Source organism: Protopterus annectens, chromosome 4.part1, assembly GCF_019279795.1.
Source record: "Protopterus annectens isolate FY-2018-M chromosome 4.part1, PAN1.0, whole genome shotgun sequence".
NCBI lineage: Eukaryota > Metazoa > Chordata > Ceratodontiformes > Protopteridae > Protopterus > Protopterus annectens.
Window position 1 is genome coordinate 198,482,212 of NC_056734.1, and position 20,948 is coordinate 198,503,159.

The 20,948-nt window shown below is 39.4% G+C and overlaps 1 protein-coding gene across 1 annotated transcript in view; it reads right to left on the minus strand.

Annotated features, from left to right (window-relative positions):
* The window catches only part of GPC1 (glypican 1), a 1,908,824-nt gene that overhangs the window by 246,375 nt on the left and 1,641,501 nt on the right, over positions 1–20,948 (minus strand). The window contains exon 5 of the mRNA XM_044070103.1: positions 1,199–1,329. Coding sequence (XP_043926038.1) covers positions 1,199–1,329 — 131 coding nt within the window. The remainder of the gene's footprint in view (positions 1–1,198; positions 1,330–20,948) is intronic.

Sequence of the window (20,948 nt, forward strand, 5' to 3'; positions counted from 1 at the left end):
GGTTTGATTCTCACAAGGAGTAATTGGCTAGGCATAAAATGGCCCATAAGGGCATGTAGCTTAGTACTAATCTATGACCCTATGAACTAAGGCAGGTATGGACTTCTCTAGCAAGAATCTATTGAATTCTCACCCATGACCTTTAGTGTGCCTGCATGGGGATTTTATAAACTTCACTCACCTGCCTCAGTAATTTAATAATTTAAACCAGCATTAGTATGATCATTGCTCCCAGTTGCTCCACTCTTCAGCTTCTGAGATATAGTTAACCTCCTGCAAAGAATTGGGACTTGCCCCTGATTGAGATGCTGTAGAAACCCTCAGGGGTCTGTCCCCTGCCCAACAAAGGAGTTCCAGGTTATGGGCAGCACCATAAGAAGATGGAAGCATGGAGTGGGAGCAAGCATGAGAGTCAGTGGTGGCTCTATTTCACAAGAATAAAATGACAGATGACTTAGAAAGTTGTAGAAATGCTAAATATAATGAGATACACTGGGAGTAGCACCTTCAGGAAAAATGAATGTTCGAGATGATTAGGCATTAGTATATTCTACTTTTATGATGACACCTGATATAAACATATCCTCAAAATATAAGCATTTTCAGAAAAAAAAAAGAATTTCCTAACTAAAATGTTTTACAATATGGACAGTACATAGTTAAGAATTAGACTTTAATTTATAATGTTTGTTTTTAAATTACATAACTAGATCAAGTTATACTTTATAGCGTACAGTTAAGGACATGGATACAGCATGATACAACTCACCATTATATCACTGCCTGTAACAGATGAGCACATTCAACCACAACAGAAATCAGTCTCGCATATGTTGACAACCAAATCTATGAATTATTGTATATAACAAGATTTCTTTTTAATTTCCCGGCAGGTCCAGATAGTATTATGGAATTAACAATAGACCAAACATCTGTCACTGTAGCCTGAAAAATGATCATTTACAGAATTTTCCCAAAGTCATTCTTAAAGGAACTTCAGGAATCTAATAAAGATCTGCAGGCAGGCTTTGGCTCAGTGCCACATTAAGGGCAAGCCTTGTCAAGTCTATTTTGTCTCAAAGCACCAGGAGTTTAAATTGTATCTCTAAAATGCATGCATTTCTGCTTACATGTCTTATAAGACACAGAGATCCTATTTGCTCACATCTGTATCACACACAGCAGCAGAATACCTCACCTTCGATGTGAAGTGATCTTTGTTTTCCTCTAAGATGGTGATGGCCTCTGAAATCTTTATGTGAACTGTGCCAATGACCATTTCCACACTGGCAGGTGTTTCAAAGCGGTCGGCGACCTGAAGCATCGATTCTGTAAATGAGACAACAAATATCTGAAAACTAGCCTGCCACTTTAGCTGTTTAAATTAAACTATACTCAGAAACATGGCACTAAGCCTGACATCTTACACAGTATAGGCACATCATTATTAAATCCAGGCTATGACAGCATTTTTCAGTGCTCCAATAATCTTTAGCAATGGAAATGAAATGTCATCTACAGAGAAAGTCTATAAATGAGATGACCTAATGTAAGGTTAAAATGAGAAACAAAACTGAAACATATTCACAATGGACATTTGTATTTATATATGCCATAAAAAAACTTATAACAAGGTAGGAACATGATACACCATGACAGTAAGAGGGCCTTACAGGTTCTGGAAAATGCTATCAACAAACCTGGGTGAACTTGTTTGTAAGTGTCCTTATTTCTCTTTGAACACATTCTCTTGCCTTTGACTGTAGCTTTTGGGACAAAGTGTCTCACTGGAAGCATGCTATGCTATTGCTATGATTTATGAATAGTGCTATGGTTTTGGCCTGCAGATTTAACCTTGCTCCTCTTAGATTTATTGATATTCCTTATAATGTAAGCCCTGTGTGTGAATACATAATTAAATAAATAAACTAATCCTATGCAAGAATTCCTTATTAAATATATAGGGTCTAGTATCTCTATTGGGAAAAGTAAAAAAGTGCTCCTCTATCTGACCATGTGCTATGATTTCTTAATGCTCAGAGGTTGAGAGCTAAGCCTAGGAGACTCTGCAGAATACATATTATGCCTTGATCTGTTTACCACAATCAGCATCATGCCATGCAGTTTTTACAGAATTTGTGGAAGAAGGCATGTCACCTCTCCTCAGTGAACCAAGAAGGCAGCAGACAGTGCTCACCTGTAAATACTCACTGCCTGTAAAGCAACACTAGGCTGTCAGAATCATCTTTAGCAGGTACAAAAGTTCATAGGTTCATAGGTTCATACTAGGCTATCTGCCCTAGGGCATTTATAAGCCTAGCCAGAGTGTGTTTGGCTTTCGCCACCCATTTTAAATTAATTTTGCTATGCCTTTTTTTGAGGATAGTATACTGTGCCTCTGTCTAACAGTGACACAGAAGTGATAGCCGGGGTAAACCTACGAATTCCCATCCACTCATCAAGATTCCTCTTGAAGAGAGTCAATGTGGGACTCTGCCTAACCTGGACTGGGATTTTATTCCAGAGTGAAGGGAGCCTCTGGGTTATGAATCTGTCCCTCCAGCATGTCCTATTTATTTCAGTGCTGAGGTTCAAGTCTCTCGAGTGCGTAGCTCGATGGGATTTGGATTTTCTGAGGTGCAGCATGTCCATTAATTCCGGGTTGGACATGGCTTTATACGTCAGGCACAGATCGCCTCTGAGCAGGCGGTATGCCACTGAGTAGAGCTGGAGTTTCTTTAACCGGGCAGCATATGGCATCTGTTTGAGCGCTTTGATCCTCTTGGTGAGGTACGTTTGGGGTCTTTCCAGTTGCTGCAGGTGTCTGGTAAGGTACATCCCAAAAGGGGCATTGTACTCAATTATGGGCCTGATGAGGGATGAGTAAAGAGGCACGATGACCTCCCCTGATCTAGATGTGAATCCCTTCATGATTAGGTGGGCTATATAAAATGTTTTTCTAACCACTTTGGCCACGTGGTTGTCAAATGAAAGATTGCTATCAACTTGGGTCCCCAGGTCCCTAATGACTTCTTCTGTACTTAATGGATTACCACCTATGTGGTAATTTGTGGGCACTTTGTTTTGCCAAAGGGATGACTATACACTTTTTGGCGTTTAGCTTGAGGCCATGGCTCTGGCACCAGTTGTCTGTTTCTATGAGACCCTTTTGGAGGATGCTTGTGTTGGCTGGAGAGTTGATTATGGCGCCCAGTTTGCAGTCATCTGCGAACTTGGTCAGCCACAGTCCTTCCGTGTTGGCCTGTACCACCGAGAAATATATACCGAACAAGAGAGGTCCCAGGACTGAGCCTTGTGGGACGCCACTTGTAACTGGTTTGGAGTCTGACATCGCTCCAGCAATTCTAACCATGTGGGTTCTGTCTTTGAGCCAGTTTGCAACCCATCTAGTGACATAGGGGTTTATATTTAAGCTGGTGAGCTTATCTATGATGCCCGAGTAGGGTATTGTATCGAAGGCTTTTGCGAGGTCCAGGTAGGCTGTGTGGACCACCTTCCCCTCGTCAATGGCCTTGGTGACTGTTTCAAAGAAATCGACCAGGTTTAAGAGGCAGGATCTGCCCTTAACAAAGCCAAACTGGGTAGGATCCAGTGACTGTAGGTCCCCAATATCTTTATTTATGAGGTCCATGATGATCCTTTTCATAGCTTTGCAGACCAAGCTAGTCAGGCTTATGGGGCGATAGTTTCCAGGATCCGTTGAGACACCACCTTTGTGGAGAGGGACCACTGTTGCTGTACGCCACTCTTTGGGTACATATCCTGTAGTAAGGCTAAGATTGAACAGTAGTTTTATGTTTGTGTTTAGCTCTTCTTGGAGTTCATGTAGGACGCAGCCCGGGACACCATCTGGTCCCACTGATGCTGTGTTTTTTGCTTTGGAGAGGGCGGCTCTTACCTGAGCATCTGAGATGTCAGGGGGGCAGCACTCTGTTGGGATAGATATTTGCCCTTTTGGTGGGGAGAGGGGAGAGAAGTTTGCACTGAACCTGTCAGCTAGAATGTTGGCAATGTCTGTGGGCTCGGTGTATTTTTTGTCATTTTGGACTAATTCTGAGCATATCTGGGAATTCCCACCCAGGTTCCTAACACAACTAAAGAAAGCCTTGTGATTATCCTTAGTGTCCTGTGCAATTTTTCTCTCGAAGCTGGCCTTAGACGATTTTATGAGTGCCCGTAGTTTTTTGCTAATACTGATCAGAGATGCCTTCCGTTTTTGGGATTTTGCTCTATCATGTAGTAGCTTCCTCCTTCTATTGTATAGTTTGTTTATGGCTGGGGTCCACCAGACAGGACGTCTGCCTTTGGAGGATTGGGTCTTGGTTTTATTTGGGATTGCATGATCCATAGAATGCGTTTATAAAGGATTCCGCGGTCTGGGCCGTATTTTCCACAGGCCCGGGGGCTTTGAAGGATTTCACCTCGGTTTTGAGGCGTGTGAAATTTGCTTTAGAGAAGTTTTTCACTGTGGTTTTCTGGGCAGGGGGTGGGGTCGGGATGTGAATATCCAGTGAGATTAGTTTATGGTCTGATCTTACCAGTGATGGATACACTTCTGGTCTGGAGCATAGTGTCCCCATGTTGGTGATGATCAGGTCCTTGTCTTGTGGGAGTGGTAACAAGTTGTTCCATAGCATTTGAGTTTATAAATTCTAGGAACCTTTGGGCTAGGGTGTTGGAGCTAGAGTAATGCTCCCAGTCTATGTTTGGGTAGTTGAAGTCGCCCAATATAATGGTGTTTGGAGAGACCTTCATATTTTCCAGTATTCTCATAGAACACTTACTGTAAACAGCAGCTATTCATAAAAGATATTATAACTAGATATTCATAGCATTAAAGTGGGGGCACGGATACTGACTACTCAGTTTGAGGAGTGTGGGAGATTATGGATTCAACTGGATCAAGCTGGCACAGTGGCGATGTGATATGTCTTAAATTAGAAACTGAAGTAGTCATTCCGGCACAGCAGGTACTTGCCATAAAGAGTGAATTATGTCATACAAAACAAGTTTTACAGAGCTGGGTGAACAATCATACCACTATTCAGCAGGACAACTATTTTTTATCAGGCTAATGAACGAGGAACTCAGTATTGTAAAGGCAGAGTTTTGTAAGAAGTTTTAATGACAGCAGATGTTGAAGCAGACCACTGCCGCAGTAATACTACTACTAGGATGCCTGATGAAGAAGGCCCAAAGTCCACCCTGATTTCTAAAGCTTAGTATACTTCCACCTTCTAGCCAGATGGATGCCTGCCCCAGTGGGTCATCAGAACATCCCAAAGATAAAGCATGCATCTGCCAACACCATCTTTAATTCTTTGTAGCCCAGACTCATGCAGAAGAGAAGCCCTGTTCAGATGCTAGACAAGTTCATGGGTAATATATCAATGGAAGATGGCCCTAGCAGGACAACAGCCTAAGGAGCATTGGCTTCCCTGGTCTACCCAGACCTCAGCAGGTCTGAGGCCATGTAAGGTGAAAGTGAAAAAGAAATATGAGAGTACATCAGATGCCCAAAGAAAAAATAGAGGAGAAGGTAAGACAGACACTTGCAAGAGTGATGCATCTAAACATCAGTTCTGGTAAATTCCTACACAACTGTACTGCGTTCTTTGTGTCGATCGCTGTTGCTTAATATTAACTTCTAGGATTATTCCTAGAATTCACAACATCTGAGAGGTGACTGTCTTAACTGGCATGAGTTGCACAATGCCCCTTAGGATGGCTGTGGCTCATCTGGCCCTCATTCTTGAGTCAATTTCCAACCTGAAATACTTAGAAAAGGTATGGTCTGAATACCAGGTGGCTGCTTCCATGCTGGTCTGGATATCTACCCATCTTAAAAAAAGCTTCTATTGCTGCTGTGACCCTTGCACAATGGGATCCAACATGCAATTCCAATTTCTTCCCATGATATGAATAACAAAGACAAATGCATTGAGTCATCCATTTAGAGATTGTATGTTTAGAGACCAGTTTTCTCTGTGTCCTAGTTGCAAAGGACACAAAAATGTTGAGCTCAAGTCCTGATGATTTCTGGTTTTGTCTAAACAGTATCTCAATTGCCTGTGCACATCCAATGAGTGTAACACTCTCTCATCCTTATTCTAGGGTTAGGGATAAAGACTGGCATTTTCATGGATTGATAAAGGGAAAACTCAGTCACAACCTAGGTCATAAAGGAAGGATTTGTTCTTAGTCTGACCCTGTCATTGTGAACCACTAAAATAGTTCTTTAAACTGTAAAACTTGTAGTTCAGAATTTTTTTTAGCTTATGAAGCAGCAAACAGAAGGCACAATTTACAGGATATAAGTTTCAGTGGTGTGGAGACAGTTGGCTTAAAGAAATATAAGGCTTTCCAGCACAAAATACAAGTCTCATGGAGAAGCATTTACTTTCCTAAGTGGTCACAAATGTAGGTCTCCTTTGAGGAAACTGTCTTATAGACTGCTGCAGAAGTGATAAAAAGTGAAATATTGGTATGTTGGCTAAAAGATATATACCTCTGCTGAGGGGTATGTCAGCACTGTATTGAACAATTCAGGTAGACACAGTAGAACCAAAACACCAAGGCTGAAAATGGTTCTTGAATATTCCTCCCTGGTATCTGACAGTACATTTTATTTTATTTATTTAACATTTGATGACCAGGAAAGTCTGATTAGGACAGCCTATTTTCAGCAGAGGCCTGGGGAGAAACACTCCAGATGCATGTCTTTGGAATGTGGGAGGAAACCAGAGTAATCCAAAGTAAAATTAGACCAGCAGGCTGCGGCAAAATTATGTGCTACAAACACATAATGTTACAGTAGAAAGAAACAGACTGGTTTCAGCTAATAAATCACATAGCCTTCATCAGTGTGTCAAAATATTGTTTTTTGCCACAGCCTGCTGGTCTAATTTTGCTTTGGATTACATTTGGTTTGGGATCTTGCAGTTGCCGTACATGCAGAGGCTTTTCTCATACAGGAAACCGGAGTACACAGAGAAAACCCACACAAATGCAGGGAGGGCATGCAGACTCCCCAGCTGAGAATCAAACTGCAGAACCTCTTGCTGTGAGGCAACATTAACTGCTGCATCACTGCACTACCTGGTGGTGCAGCAGTTTTGAATCTTTTCCATTTGTCCAGATATGATTTCCTGGTAGCTGGATTCTTAACCAGACTTATGATAGTCAGCAGATCCTTGGTAAATCTTCTGTAAATTAATGCTTAAAGGCAAGAAGTATCAGATCATGCAAACAGTTTGGTGGAAGGTCTCTAGGCTGGTATCATTATTTATTTTATACTGATACACTTTTTTTCTCTTTGAAATGTCCTGCTCACCCTGGCCCTTAAAGCCCTTTGAATGGTCACCCCAAGCCAACTGTACAGATTTTTGCAGAATGTCCAGATTTTTGTCTCATATGTTTGGTCTATTTCTCATAAAATTGTGGTTTTCTGGCAAATAACTGGCAAATCTTGAGGGGTGAAGTCAGAAAATAAAGGCATTTGAGTTTCAGACTTCATACCCTTCAGAAAATTCATGCTACTGCAAAACCTGTTATTATATCAACTTTCTAAGAACAATATTTAAAAAAATGTCCCTATTTTTAGTCCTTCATCCCCCATTCTCTATGGCTTTGCCCAGATTTCTTGCTCCAAAAGGTTGAGAAGTATGATGAAGGTTCCTTTGTCTTGTGCAAGGAGGTACAGTTGTATAACACAGTATGAGAGATTTCAACCTGGACATCTGTATGAGTAGGGAAAACAGTGCTGTCTTGATAAAATGTGCCTTATCAGCAGCATCTTTTTCCTTACTCCATTGCTCTTTGGATCATCCTGTGGAGAAGGGGTATTAGAGGGAATGCATGCAGAAACCAAAGGGTGAACGAGAAGGCATCTATTACCCAGGCTTTTTGTATTGTTCTCTAGAGCAGAACTTTCTCAACTATTTGTAGCACAGCAAAGCAAACAGGGCCATTTCTGTGGCAGCACATCTGTGAGCTAATTGTAGGAACACGTCCCTGTGCAACATCTACTCATGAGAGGGATCTGCTGATTTACTGAGGTGGTCTACTGCTGATTTTAGTTGAGGTGGGATGTAGACTGCCTTTAAAGTAATATAACATTGTAGAGCTATTTCTAAAGATACCATTGTCAACCTGCCTAGGAAGTACGATGGAGTTCACCTTGCTTATGCACCACGTGACATTATATTGTCTGTTACCAACTGCAGTACTCCTTTTCTCCAGATAGGTGCAAACTAGAATCAGAGCCATTATTTCTTTTATACTGATACACTTTTTTCTCTTCGAAATGTTCTTTTCACCATGGACCATAAAGCCCTTTGAATGGACACTTCAAGCCAGGTCTGAAACATATGTTGTCAGACACTGGTTGGGAGGGTGTTCTTTAAAAGTTACACCAAGGTTTTGTCTGACTTGATTGGGCTACCACTTCAACAGCTGTTTGATACAAGGCAGAGCATGGAACACCTCAAGGTTGTGTTGATTTCACCCGTAATATAGTACGGGGACCATCTCTAGTCTGTGTTGACTTCAAATATTTCTCAGATGCCAATGGAACATCCTCACATGTAGCCTTGCCAGAAGGACTTTTAGGTAGCAGCCAAATAATTTAATAGTCTCAAGAATGACTTGGATATATTCTTCTAGGATCTTCAGGGTGTCCTATGGGACAATGGTCTTCTGATGACTAGAATCAAAAAGAGCTACCAGTAAACACACTGTTTTGGATGGTGGTAGGTTAGAACTGTGGATGTGGAATGAAAGCCCTGGTGTCTGGAAGCAGTTCATTGTCACTTGCAAAGACCTGTCCACCTTGTCTTGAGACTGAGAATGAATCAGGTAATCTTCAAGGTAAGGCAGATATGAATTCACTTGGTTCTACAGTATGTAGATACTTGAAGAACTTTATGAATCCCCTGACAGCAGTAGCCATAAAAAAAGGCTAAGGAGGTTAAGGAGCCATGGGAACACCCTGTCTGAAACCTGAGGAAACAACTGTAATCCCTGTGAGATGGGAGCACCCTGTCTGAAACCTGAGGAAACAACTGTAATCCCTGTGAGATGGGAGCACCCTGTCTGAAACATGAGGAAACAACTGTTCTCCCTGTGAACTGGAATATGTAATCACAAATCCTTGAGGTCCATAGTGGCCATCAGAGCTTGAGAGAGAACAGGAGTGGCAAAAAGGATCTGCGATGTTATTATTTTAAACTTTGGAACCTATAAGAAAATGCTCAACCTAGAAAAGGCCAAAATGGCTTTCCAGGTCGCTCTTTATTAATCCCAAAGTAGAAACTTCTGAGTTGCTCCCCTTTGACACAGACTCTATTATACCTTGTTTTAAAAGGTTTTAGAAGAGTCAAAGTACAAGATTTATTTTTTATGTGATGACACTGGATGCCTACCATCTTTGACTTTTCCAAAAGTGAAATTTGTGCCACTAAACCCAAAGTAACGACCACGGAACTAAAAACAAAAAATGCTGCATAATGACTCCATCAAAGACAAAACAATGGCTTTATTAACAATTAGTTAAATTCTTTCTTTCTTGTAAATAAGAGAACTTCATCAGAACTAATACCTGGTCATATGTATGTGACAGCTGAGTGCCCTGATGGTCAGAGTGGAAGTCATATATATATATTCTTCCCAAAGTAGTCAATAATTCTGCAGCCCTGGGTTTTGGGAACAGAATTAAGAGTTGGTTCATAGGTTGATAGGTACTCACTAGACTATTGATCTTTGAAGACATTAAGAAGCCTAGCCTTCCATATCCATGGTAGTTTTAAACCCTTATATTTTGTATACAAGTAACCTAGAGATGGTCATGACAAGGGTATGCTGGGAGATTTATATGCAGCCTCTATCCATGAGGGACTAGGATGCTAAACCAGGGGTGAATCTTTGGTTACCTATCCATTCATCCAAATTACATTTAAAAACAGTAACCAAAATACTTTGTTTTACGTGAAGTGGAAGCTGGATCTCAGAAGCAGAATTCTCTGTGATACATACCTTTCTCTCCAACATTGCTCTGTTTGTGTTGCAGAGTAGATTGAGATCCCTTCAGTGTGTGTTTGTGCTACCACTGGACTTGCAAATGTGTAATTGATTCGACAGGATAAGGTCTGTTGCGACTCTATACCCAAGGCAGAGGCCACCTCTGTGTATCATGCATGATACCAACAAAGGGGACAAAGCTTTGAGATAGATGCATTAATTTTTATGAATTAGGTCCTTGATTTTCTTAGTAAGGAACCATTTTGTTCATTCCAGTTGTGGCAAGTGCTGGGCAAACTATGTACCAAAATGGGGCATTACACTTTACGATCAGCCTAATGGGTGCTAGATACAGTGGAATGATTACATTACTGGAACTGGACACCAAATACTCATAAACACTTTGACATCCATCTCCCTAGAGGACCAAGCCATCCAATGATTTCAATCATATCTCAGTGGTAGACAACAGGCAGTCCTATGGCAGAGCAAACTATCCACCCTTTTACCCATCACCCTCGGAGTACCCCCAGGTTCCATACTAGGTACTCTATTATTTTAAATTTTCATCAATGATATGTATAAGGTCATCCCAAATGCAACATGCATTCAATATGCGGATGATTCCACTTTAGTATGCTCTGACACTTCACCTACAGAGTTGCAGATTCTATCCAAAAACACTTTTTTCACAGTTGAAAGTTGGCTCCTTAACCATAGTCTCATGTTAAATCCTAATAAAATCAAACTGCTGCTTTTCTCCCCCACTCACAGGTCTTCCTCTATAACCTTTACATTAAAATCCAACAACGGCACCATTATTTCCCCAGATTCCTCAACCAAACTGTTAGGAGTTATAATAGATAATAACCTTAAGTTTGATCTGCATATCAATGAAACTATTAAAACAGTTAATAAACACTTGTCTCACTATATAGGATCAAGGCCTTCCTAACACCATTAGCCAGAACTGTAATTGCTCATACACATCTACTCTCCACCCTCCTCTGTGCTTTCTCTCTATTTACATACCTCAGCAAAACTGACCTTAATCAACTTTCTAGCAGCTACAATCACATTGCTAAATTTGCTACCGATGCAGGCTACAGAACTCATCACTGCCATAACTTAAATCTGCTAGGATGGCTTGAACTGCCTAACCTACTTCAGGTTAACCAACTAATAGTTGCACACAAGATCCTGTACCTACCAGATAATACACCCATACTTAAAAAACCTCATCACTCCCTACAGTAACCTTAGCGCACTTCGTTCATCTGAAAGACTACTAATTCAAACTCTCAAATCCAGCAACACAGCTGGTAAATCTCTATTTGCTAACTCTGTTGGCAAAATTTGGAATTATTTTCCTGCTAATCTTACATCTGAACTCTCTCTACCTCAATTCAAGAAAAGTCTGATTCAGTACTATAAAAAATGATGGCTATGTCCTTGTCCTAATCCAGACTAACTCTAACCATCACTCGTGTGCACATGGAGGACTTCTGCTTACACATTATTGTTTCTTAACTGATAAATCCTATGATCTCCTTGGATCTACTACCAGGTTAGCCTACTAGGCATTCAATACCCTATCATTCTTAAAAACACTGTCTAGAATTTTCCATCTGCATAAAAATGTAATAATTTGTTTGTGTATCTGTTTTTGTGTTTGCTTACATCTGTGTAAAAATCCTTTTTATTTGTGTATTATTTTATGTTTTAAACTGTAAAAATGTAACATTTTGTTGAATGTCTTTTAGAACTTTTTACCCCGGGCCTCCGCTGAAAATGGACATGTATTCAGTTGGACTATCCTGGTAAACAAATGTAAAATAAAAATAAATAAATAATAAATACTTTTTTTTTTGAGATCTGATTTGTTACTCAATGAGTTACATAGGGATTTACATTTAACTTGGAGAGCTTATCTATGACACCTCATTATGGAATGGTTTCAAACACATTTGTAAGGTCTAGATAAGGCTGATTTGCTCACAACCATTGCTATAGCAACTTTTTCAAAGAAATCAACCAGGTTAAGTAGGCAGGATCTTCTCATCATGAATCTTTACTGGCTTGGGTCAACAGTGTGCAGCGTACCTATATATTTCATTATTAATTCCATAATGATCATTTCTATAGCCTTCAAATAAGACTGGTCAGGCGTATGGGTCTGTAATTACCTGGGCCCACTGAAGCAAGGGAATGACTATTGCTGTCCTCCAGTCATCCTGCATGAAGCCTGCCTGAGGCTGATATTGAATAGCTTCTCCAAAAAGTCATGTTTCAGGCTGATCAATAGGCAGCCTGGTATGTTGTCCAGCTCAACAGAAGTAGTGTTCTTGGCCTTACACAGCATCTTGAGGACTTGTTGGGACCAGTTCAGATGACTTTTCTGTATCCTGAGACACCACAGCTCAATCAGCTGTAGGATTCCTGGATAACTATTTATGGAAATTAAGGATCCTATATAACCCATTAGGTTTCTTTGGGGCAGATGGTTGGGAATGTGGCACATTTGAGGAAGTCACAAAGGCACCTTGTAAAGCTCCATTGACTGAAGGTATTGTTACAGATTTGGGTGCCTGTAAGCCTAGGAGGTCAAAATATCCCTTCTGGGCATCAGATACCTTTTTGTCAACCCATTTGAAGTTCTTATTTATTTTGCAAAGCATGTCACCAAATGAAATTTCCTCTGCTAGTGATACAGAGGACATGATGTCCTCAGTGTCTGTGTAATATCTATGAAGCATAATCCATGGCTTCTTCCTCACTATCTGATGAGTGAGAATCCCTTTCTGGAGAGGGTTCTCTCTTTCTCTTAAATGACACTACGAGCTGGTAAGCAGCTGGCAGCAGGTAATATAAGAACTGTGTGCTCCCTGAAACCACTCTTGGTGTAAAGGCTGGGAAGAGGATGATTGCATGAGCCCATTTGTTATCTGAGGCCCAGTTAAATCCAGAGAGCTTGGCTGGATGGGTGTGCGACGTTTGGACTTCTGGGCTCTATGGTGGATTTACTGCTTGGTAACAATAAATTAAACCTTGTGTTTTATACAAACCAAGATAAAAATAGGTTTGTTCTTAAATATGTGTGCTATCTTAGCAAGGAGCTATGAAGACCTATTACTTTCTTAAAGGTGTCTTTTATTTTGCTTGCTCACACACTCCAGGGAATGGCATACATATGTAACTCAGAAAATGTTATTTCTTTCTGGAGTATTAACAAATTCACCAATAAGCCCAAGACACTCAGCTACAGATATGGATATGGCCCAGGACCAAACTTATATCTCACCCTTAGGTTTACAAAGGCCAGTGAGAGCTTCCCTGATGTCACAGGAAAGGTCATTCTTTTCAGGGCAGAGGACCTTGTCTTGGGTGAACCCATTCTGGGGAACTTTGACCTTCTTTTAAAATTAAAAAAAAAAAAAAAAAAAAAAAAAAAGAGCTCCTTCAAGGGCCTACAATGGCTTCTCTGGGATTTATTATACTATTGTCTTTCCAAAGATGTACTCCTTGTTCACACTTACATCTAACCACTGAGAAGAAGAACTCATTCACTATAACATCTTGATCAGCTACTACTCAGTTAAATGTTTTCTCTCACTATTTCATCTCTACTATAATGCATTTGTGTTACATATTTACTTGTTTACACTTTTTACAGCGAGAACTGCATGAATCCAGTTTTTTATAAGGATTCTAACAGATACAATTTTCTCAGTACACTAGGTACATTTTCTGTTCTTTTCATCGCACAACAATTTCACAACTGATATGTGTTACACTCTAACATCTTTATTCATAGCATCCAATTTCTTCAATCCTTACTCTGTCTACTTCAGCCATGTTTTAATTCTTTTTTACACTTATTACTCTTCCTCAATCATTATGCTTTTTTTCCTTTTCAGGACTTCCAACTCTTTTCTGTAGATAGTTGTTAAATCTCTTTTTGCTACCTTCACTTCAGCTATTGTTTTTCATTTCTTGTACATATCTGAAGAGCCATTTTATTAGATATATCCACTAAGCAGAGTCACCTATCCTTATGGCAATCTGGAACATTATTTCATTAAATTTATTCATTACAGTCTCTCAGAGGGCAATTGAAAAAAAAATCAAACCCAGGACTACAGGATGAAGTTATTTAGCAGCCCTTAGCCTTGATCACCTGCTTGAAACTGCCAGATGTCTTTACCCTCAGGAACTTTTCTTCCTAATTTCCTTTCTATTGGTTTACTATTAAAATATCGACTATCGAATATGAATAGTTCATAGGCGTACAATGCTAACTACAGATGTTCGAACAGGTCATATGTGTGTAAGCTATATAATCAAACATTATATTTGCGACTGTACTGTGCATTCTCATATGTATGTTCGGTTATGCACAGGGATCGCGGTACAGTGCAGTTAGGGAAATACATTTCTTCCCTCACTGTAGTGCATTCTTGGAGTTGGAATATGTAGTTAGGGGGGTGTGGGGGGCACAGCCCCCCACAGGGTGGTGCAGGGGGGCTTGCCTCCTACATAAACGGGATGGCAAGGATGGAATTGCTGTTAAGTGCTGTAAAATGTCGTGTTCGACGTTTTCAGCATCAACAGCTGATTTTCGACATTAGGGCCATTCGATAATGTGTACATTCTGTGAATTAGTTCATTGTTAAGTACCGTTTTTGTTTTAAAATTTCGATATTCTAATAGTAAACCCTTTCTATTCTGTTTTTGTATTCTACACTGTTTGGCTATTTTCTTTGTAGTCACCACCTTAATCCTTTAATGTTTACTTCCCAGCACACCTAACTATTTTATTCCATTACTATTATTATTACTATCATCATCATCATCACTATCATTATTGTTGTTATTGTTATATCTCTTGACTTCTGCTATATGAACTAAATTAATTGCCTACTTTTTCACCCTTTCCTTCTCATTTTGCTGTGTTTATTCATTTAAAAATTCCATGTATAAAATAAATTCCATATTTTCTTCACTAAACTTGTAAAGTCTCTGATCTTCTATTATACCTAGTGCTGAGTAGCAATGCTTCGTTTGACCTTTGCAGCCAGTTTAACAATCATTTTAAAGGCATTTTTCATTCCAGTATAACTGAGAAAAATGAAAATGAATGCGCTTTAAATGAACTGTGAGACTTCCACCCAATGATATCAATTATTTCATAATAATAATAATAACAACAAAACTTCTCCGAAACCGAAATGGTTTGAATACAGCAAATGAAAACTAGGAACAAAATTAAAACTCAATGAAGAAACGGCACAATACATTTTAACACAAGTCATTTAGCAGTTTCAATAGACCACTTTGGTTAACCAGTTCTGAAGAAGTCAAAGTGGTTCAATGAAAGAGCTAAACAACTTATGAATTAAACATGTTACTGTGCAGTTTCTTTTTCTAAATTTGAATTTTGTTGCTAGTATAAATTATTTCCTGCCAAAATATCATACTGCAGTTTTAGGAAGCGTTGATTACCCTATCATCATGAAAAAAAAAAAAACAAAGCTTACAGAAGAGAGTCACTGGCATTAATTTCACAATATGAGGGACCGAAGGAAACATGTCAGGTAACACTAGACAAAAATCACTGACTCTGATGTTTAAATACATTATATATAGTGCAGACTTCATGTGATAGTTATTCAATCAAACTTTATTTTGTAGTAAAACTAAATCTTATCTGTTCTCTAGCTGGAAATGCAATGTTTGTAAAACACTAAATACTACATAACCTGTTATCTTACTGTTACTTCCCATTTCCACTCTTTAATTATACCATGACCCCCCATTAATATTCCAAAACGTGCACGATGATTGGCCAGCGTGCACGTTGTAAATCGACTTATACTAATGGAAAAAGGTCCGATCGCCCAGACTTTTTCCATTAGTATAAGTCTCTTTTAAAACACTGTCTCGCTATGTTAAAAGAGTTTAACATAGCGACACAGGTTTAAAAAAAGCAACAGAGATCTCCGTTGCTTTTTTTTAAGCTGTCTCGCTATGTTAAACCCATTTAACATAGCGAGACAGGTTTTAAAAAAAAAAGTTACGGCGAAAGCAAGATCTCCGTTGCTTTTTACTGTTTCGCTGTGTTAAATGGGTTTAACATAGCGAGACAGCTTTAAAATAAGCAACGGACATCTCCGTTGCTTATTTTAAAGCTGTCTCGCTATGTTAAACCCATTTAACATAGCGAAAGTAAAAGCAACGGAGATCTTGCTTTCTCCGTTGCTTTTGGCCACAGCTCTGATGTACTGCGTAGGCATGCGCAGTACATCAGAACTGCCGAGGATACCAGACAGCTGCGGAAGGGCAGCAAAGAGGCATTATACAATGCCATTATTTAAGAAAAGTAATTATTTCTTTTCTTAAATAATGTCATAGTATAACAGCAATAACCCACTTCTAGGTGTGGGTAATGCGGGATTTACCCATAGTTGTCTTTGTATGGTCCCTCGGGCTTCGCCCTCGGGACCAAACCACGCCAACCGTGGGTAAATCCCGCATTACCCACACCCAGGCGTGGGTTATTGCTATATTAAACTAATTTATCCTGACCATGAGGAATGCACCTCCATAACTCTCTCACCGCTATAGCTCTCCGTTCTGTCCACCCCAGCTATATAATAGTACCTGACTTTCACTTACTAGTCATGCTCCTAACTCACCATAACTTGTTACCATATCGCTGTTTACCATCAGGTTGTCTGCAAACATCACTTCTCCCACAAATTCATTACAAGTGCACTGTGTACTGGTTAGTGGGATATGTTTTCTATTTCCCCACAGACACCATAGTTTCATGCTAGTATGGACTTCTGCCTGTACACCCATCACATTTTCAATCCTTATCTGGTAAATTCCACATTCTTGTAACACTGTAAATATTGCAGCTACAAAAAAATGTACCCGAGTTTCTGTCATTAAGTAGAATTTTCATCTTTTGTTTAGCATACTTAGTACTTCAGATTACAGTTACTGCTATATTTGTTCTCAGACTGACAGCATTGTCTCTCCGTAGACTTACATGCAGTAGTTAATGTTGAGAAAAGCTTTAGTACAGTATTCCGAACAAACTGGCATTATCTCCCATGTGACAGTTTGACAAAAGGAAATAAACTACTCAAAATTCAAAGGGGAAAAACATCTTAAGTACCACAACCAAAAATAATGTTTTAACTGCCTCAAGGGCAAAAGTTAAGGTTCTTCTAGTCTCTTCTCGCTAAGCTTTGCACAAAACCTCAAACAAATTAGTTACTAGATCTCTGCACTCATTTGAGTTCCTTATTTGTAAACATAAAAATACATCAGTTTTGCTAGTATACTGTAAAACTGTTAAGTACTTAATTCTTTTTTATTTGTGTGCTATACCCTCAACCTTAGAGCATTAAAAAGCATACCACTGGTCTTAAAAATCATAGCAGAGGGTCACAAAAAGGAGCATATTATTATTTTTCATGACAGATGATTTTATACACTAGGCCCTATATTATTATTAGTAGAAGAAATATTTTATTTTATTTATTTAGTAAGATATGTACTCACAAACTGGCCTGCATTTATGAGGAATGTCAATAAATCTAAGAGGAGTAAGGTTAAATCTGAAAGACAAAATCATAAGTCATACACGTTGAGTGGTATGCTGTGTTTTGCTTTTATGTCAAACCACATGCACTAAATTATATGTAAAAAAGTTGTTCTTTTATTTTCTAGTACAGTTTGTAATTCAGACTGCATCATTGCTACTATCTTGGCATTACCTTTAAATTTCCTTCCCTGACAATGTTACTGTTTGAGTTCATGCATATGTTTAAATATTTTGTACGCATTAGTGAAAAATTTCTCTCCAGACATTCACTGCAAGTGGATTAATCTCATCCAGATATCCCCAGCTAAAAAACTAAATAAATATAAATAAATAAATAAATTAACTTAAATACAGAAGCAAGTGAAGAAACAAATAAGCACAAAGATCAATACATTCTGTAGGAAACAATGGAAAATCTGCAGAACAGGTCTTAAAGAAATATTGTCAAATGACAGAGAAATGCGGTGTTATGCAAGCAATAATGACTGACAGGGTGTGTGTTAATATGTAATTAATGCCTGCCCAAGGGTGTGCTACACCACTGGAAGGGCATTAATTATACATTAACACACACGCTGGAGGGCATTATTGCGCTTAGAAAATGGGCTCTCTGTAAAGTCGTTGTGTTTTACTTACTTATGTATTTTTTAAGTACTATTTTATTTTTTTTATGTATTTTTGATGTAAAACAGTTCCTCCGCCTAATGTCTCATACTTGCTGTAGTATATGTTATTGTTGTTGGAGGAAGGATTTTATATACAAAATTTAACACCTTAAAAAATCCAGGTATTTACTTTATATTTTTATGTTGTACTTTTAAAGGGGGTTTATTGCCAGTCACTGGAGACAGAATTTACTAAATAATGACATACATTTGAGTTTCAAAGTTGTATTTCCTTCAGATAATGACATGCATTTGAGCTTCAGATTTCATATCCTTCAGAAAATACATGCTAACAACACAAATGCTGTTCTACAAGCAACTTTCAAAGTTTATAAGAGCAATGTTTAAAATGTGTTTCTACGTCTTAGCACCCCCCCCCCCAAATATATCAGGCTTTGCCCAGATTTCTTGTGCTAAGGGGTTGGCAAGTATGTCTAAGAGGTGAAAATGTATGTAAAACTGCTGCTTCTGCAAGGGATCATTCTCTCACTCTCTGTCACATATGCTACCAGGGGTCATTTGATTGCTTTCACACTTCACTCACACTCTCTCTATTTCTCACTCTCAAACACACACACACACACACACACACACACACACACACACACACACACACACACACACACACACACACACACATACACATAGTCCCTCTCAGCTTTCAAACAGGCATTCACTCACACATGCAAAGAGAAACATACACACACACACACACACACACACACACACACACACACACACACACACACACACACACCCACACAAACACACACACACACACACACACACACACACACAGGATCATTCTCTCACTCTCTGTCACATACGCTACCAGGGGACATTTGATCGCTTTCACACTTCACTCACACTCTCTCGATTTCTCACTCTCACACACACACACACACACACACACACACACACACACACACACACACACACACACACACACACACACACAAACACACATACACAGAGTTCCTCTCAGCTTTCAAACAGGCATTCACTCACACATGCAAAGAGAAACATAAGCACACACACACACACTTTTCTGTTTTGCTGGAGCGATCACTCTCTCTCTGCTCTTTCTCTTACTCTCATACATGCATACACTCTCACACGCATGCTTTATTTTAATTTTTTTCTTTTTCTTTTCTTTTTTTTTTTTTTTTTTTTTTTTTACATTCGCTAAACAGCAGAAGCTCTGCTTAGCGAGTGCAAAATAACGGCCCACTCACTCTCACTTCATTGACATGCACACATGCACTTGTGCTGGGGCGGCTGGTGCTGGACTGCAGCCCATCCAGCTGAAAAGGAAAAGGAAAAATTAAAATAAAAAATTCCCAGAACGGACTCCGCACATGCGTGCAAGCATTCCCAGAACTACATGCATACGTGCAGAATCCAAATTTTAAGAGCAGTCCAGATTAGGTAGAAGGCAGCAGACTACAGAAATTCCCAGAAGTCTATGCAGTTGGAAGGGGACCGGACTGCAACATCTGCAGGCTGGATATCCAGCCTGCTCTTGCGGGACCGTTACTTTATCATTACGGGATTAGGAAGCAGGGAGACTTATTTCTTCAACGAAGAGATGGGAGAATCATCATGGGGATTACGAAGCAGGGAGACTTATTTCTTCAATGGAGAGATGGGAGAATAATCACAGGGATTATGAAGCAGGGAGACTTATTTCTTCAAATGGAGAGATGGGAGAATTAAGAGCTAGAGCAGCCTAGTAAGCTTAATTCAGTGTGTGTGTGTGTGTGTGTGTGTGTGTGTGTGTGTGTGTGTGTGTGTGTGTGTGTGTGTGTAATGCCCCAGATAAATATACCTGGTGGCTAGAGAGACTCAGGCAACAGTAATGGTTAAAGAATAACTCAGGCTCAAACCTTGTACCTTGGGTGCAGGTAGCAAGAGCCTGAATTCCCTACCCACCATTACTTTTGAAAACTGCCCAGATTTTTGCCTTATATTTTCTGGATTTAATTCACTAAATAATGACAGGCATTTGAATTTCAGATTTCATATTCTTCAGAAAGTACATGGTAACACAAAACCTTTTATTATAGCAATTTTCTAAGTTTATAAGATCAATATTTGAAATTTACCCCTATTTTTTGGGCTGCATTCCTCCATTATTGGCTTTGTCCAGGTTTGGTGCTAAGAGGTTGAGAGCTATGGTGAGAACTGAATATGTTTGGGGGTTGTATTCCCGCATTATTGACTTTGTCCAGGTGTTTTGTGCTAAGAGGTTGAGAGCTATGGTGAGAACTGAATTCACTAAATGATAGCCATTTAAGTTTCAGATTCAAGAAACAGTTGATTTGGCATAGTGGCATTTCCCACAAGGCTCTATCTTAGGTCCACATCTTTTTTCCATCTTTATCAATGACCTTCAATCAGCTATCCCTTTTGCTAACTGTATCCAATATGCAGATGACTCCACTATTATCTGCACAGCTACCTCTCATGCTGAACTTCAGTCTCTTACACAAAAAGCCTTTAACACAGTTGAACACTGGTTTTCCCAATGCTGCCTCCTACTCAACCCTAAGAAAACAAAACTTCTACTCTTCTCCCCAACACGTAACCAAATACCCCCACATTTCTCAATCACTTCAAACAACAATACT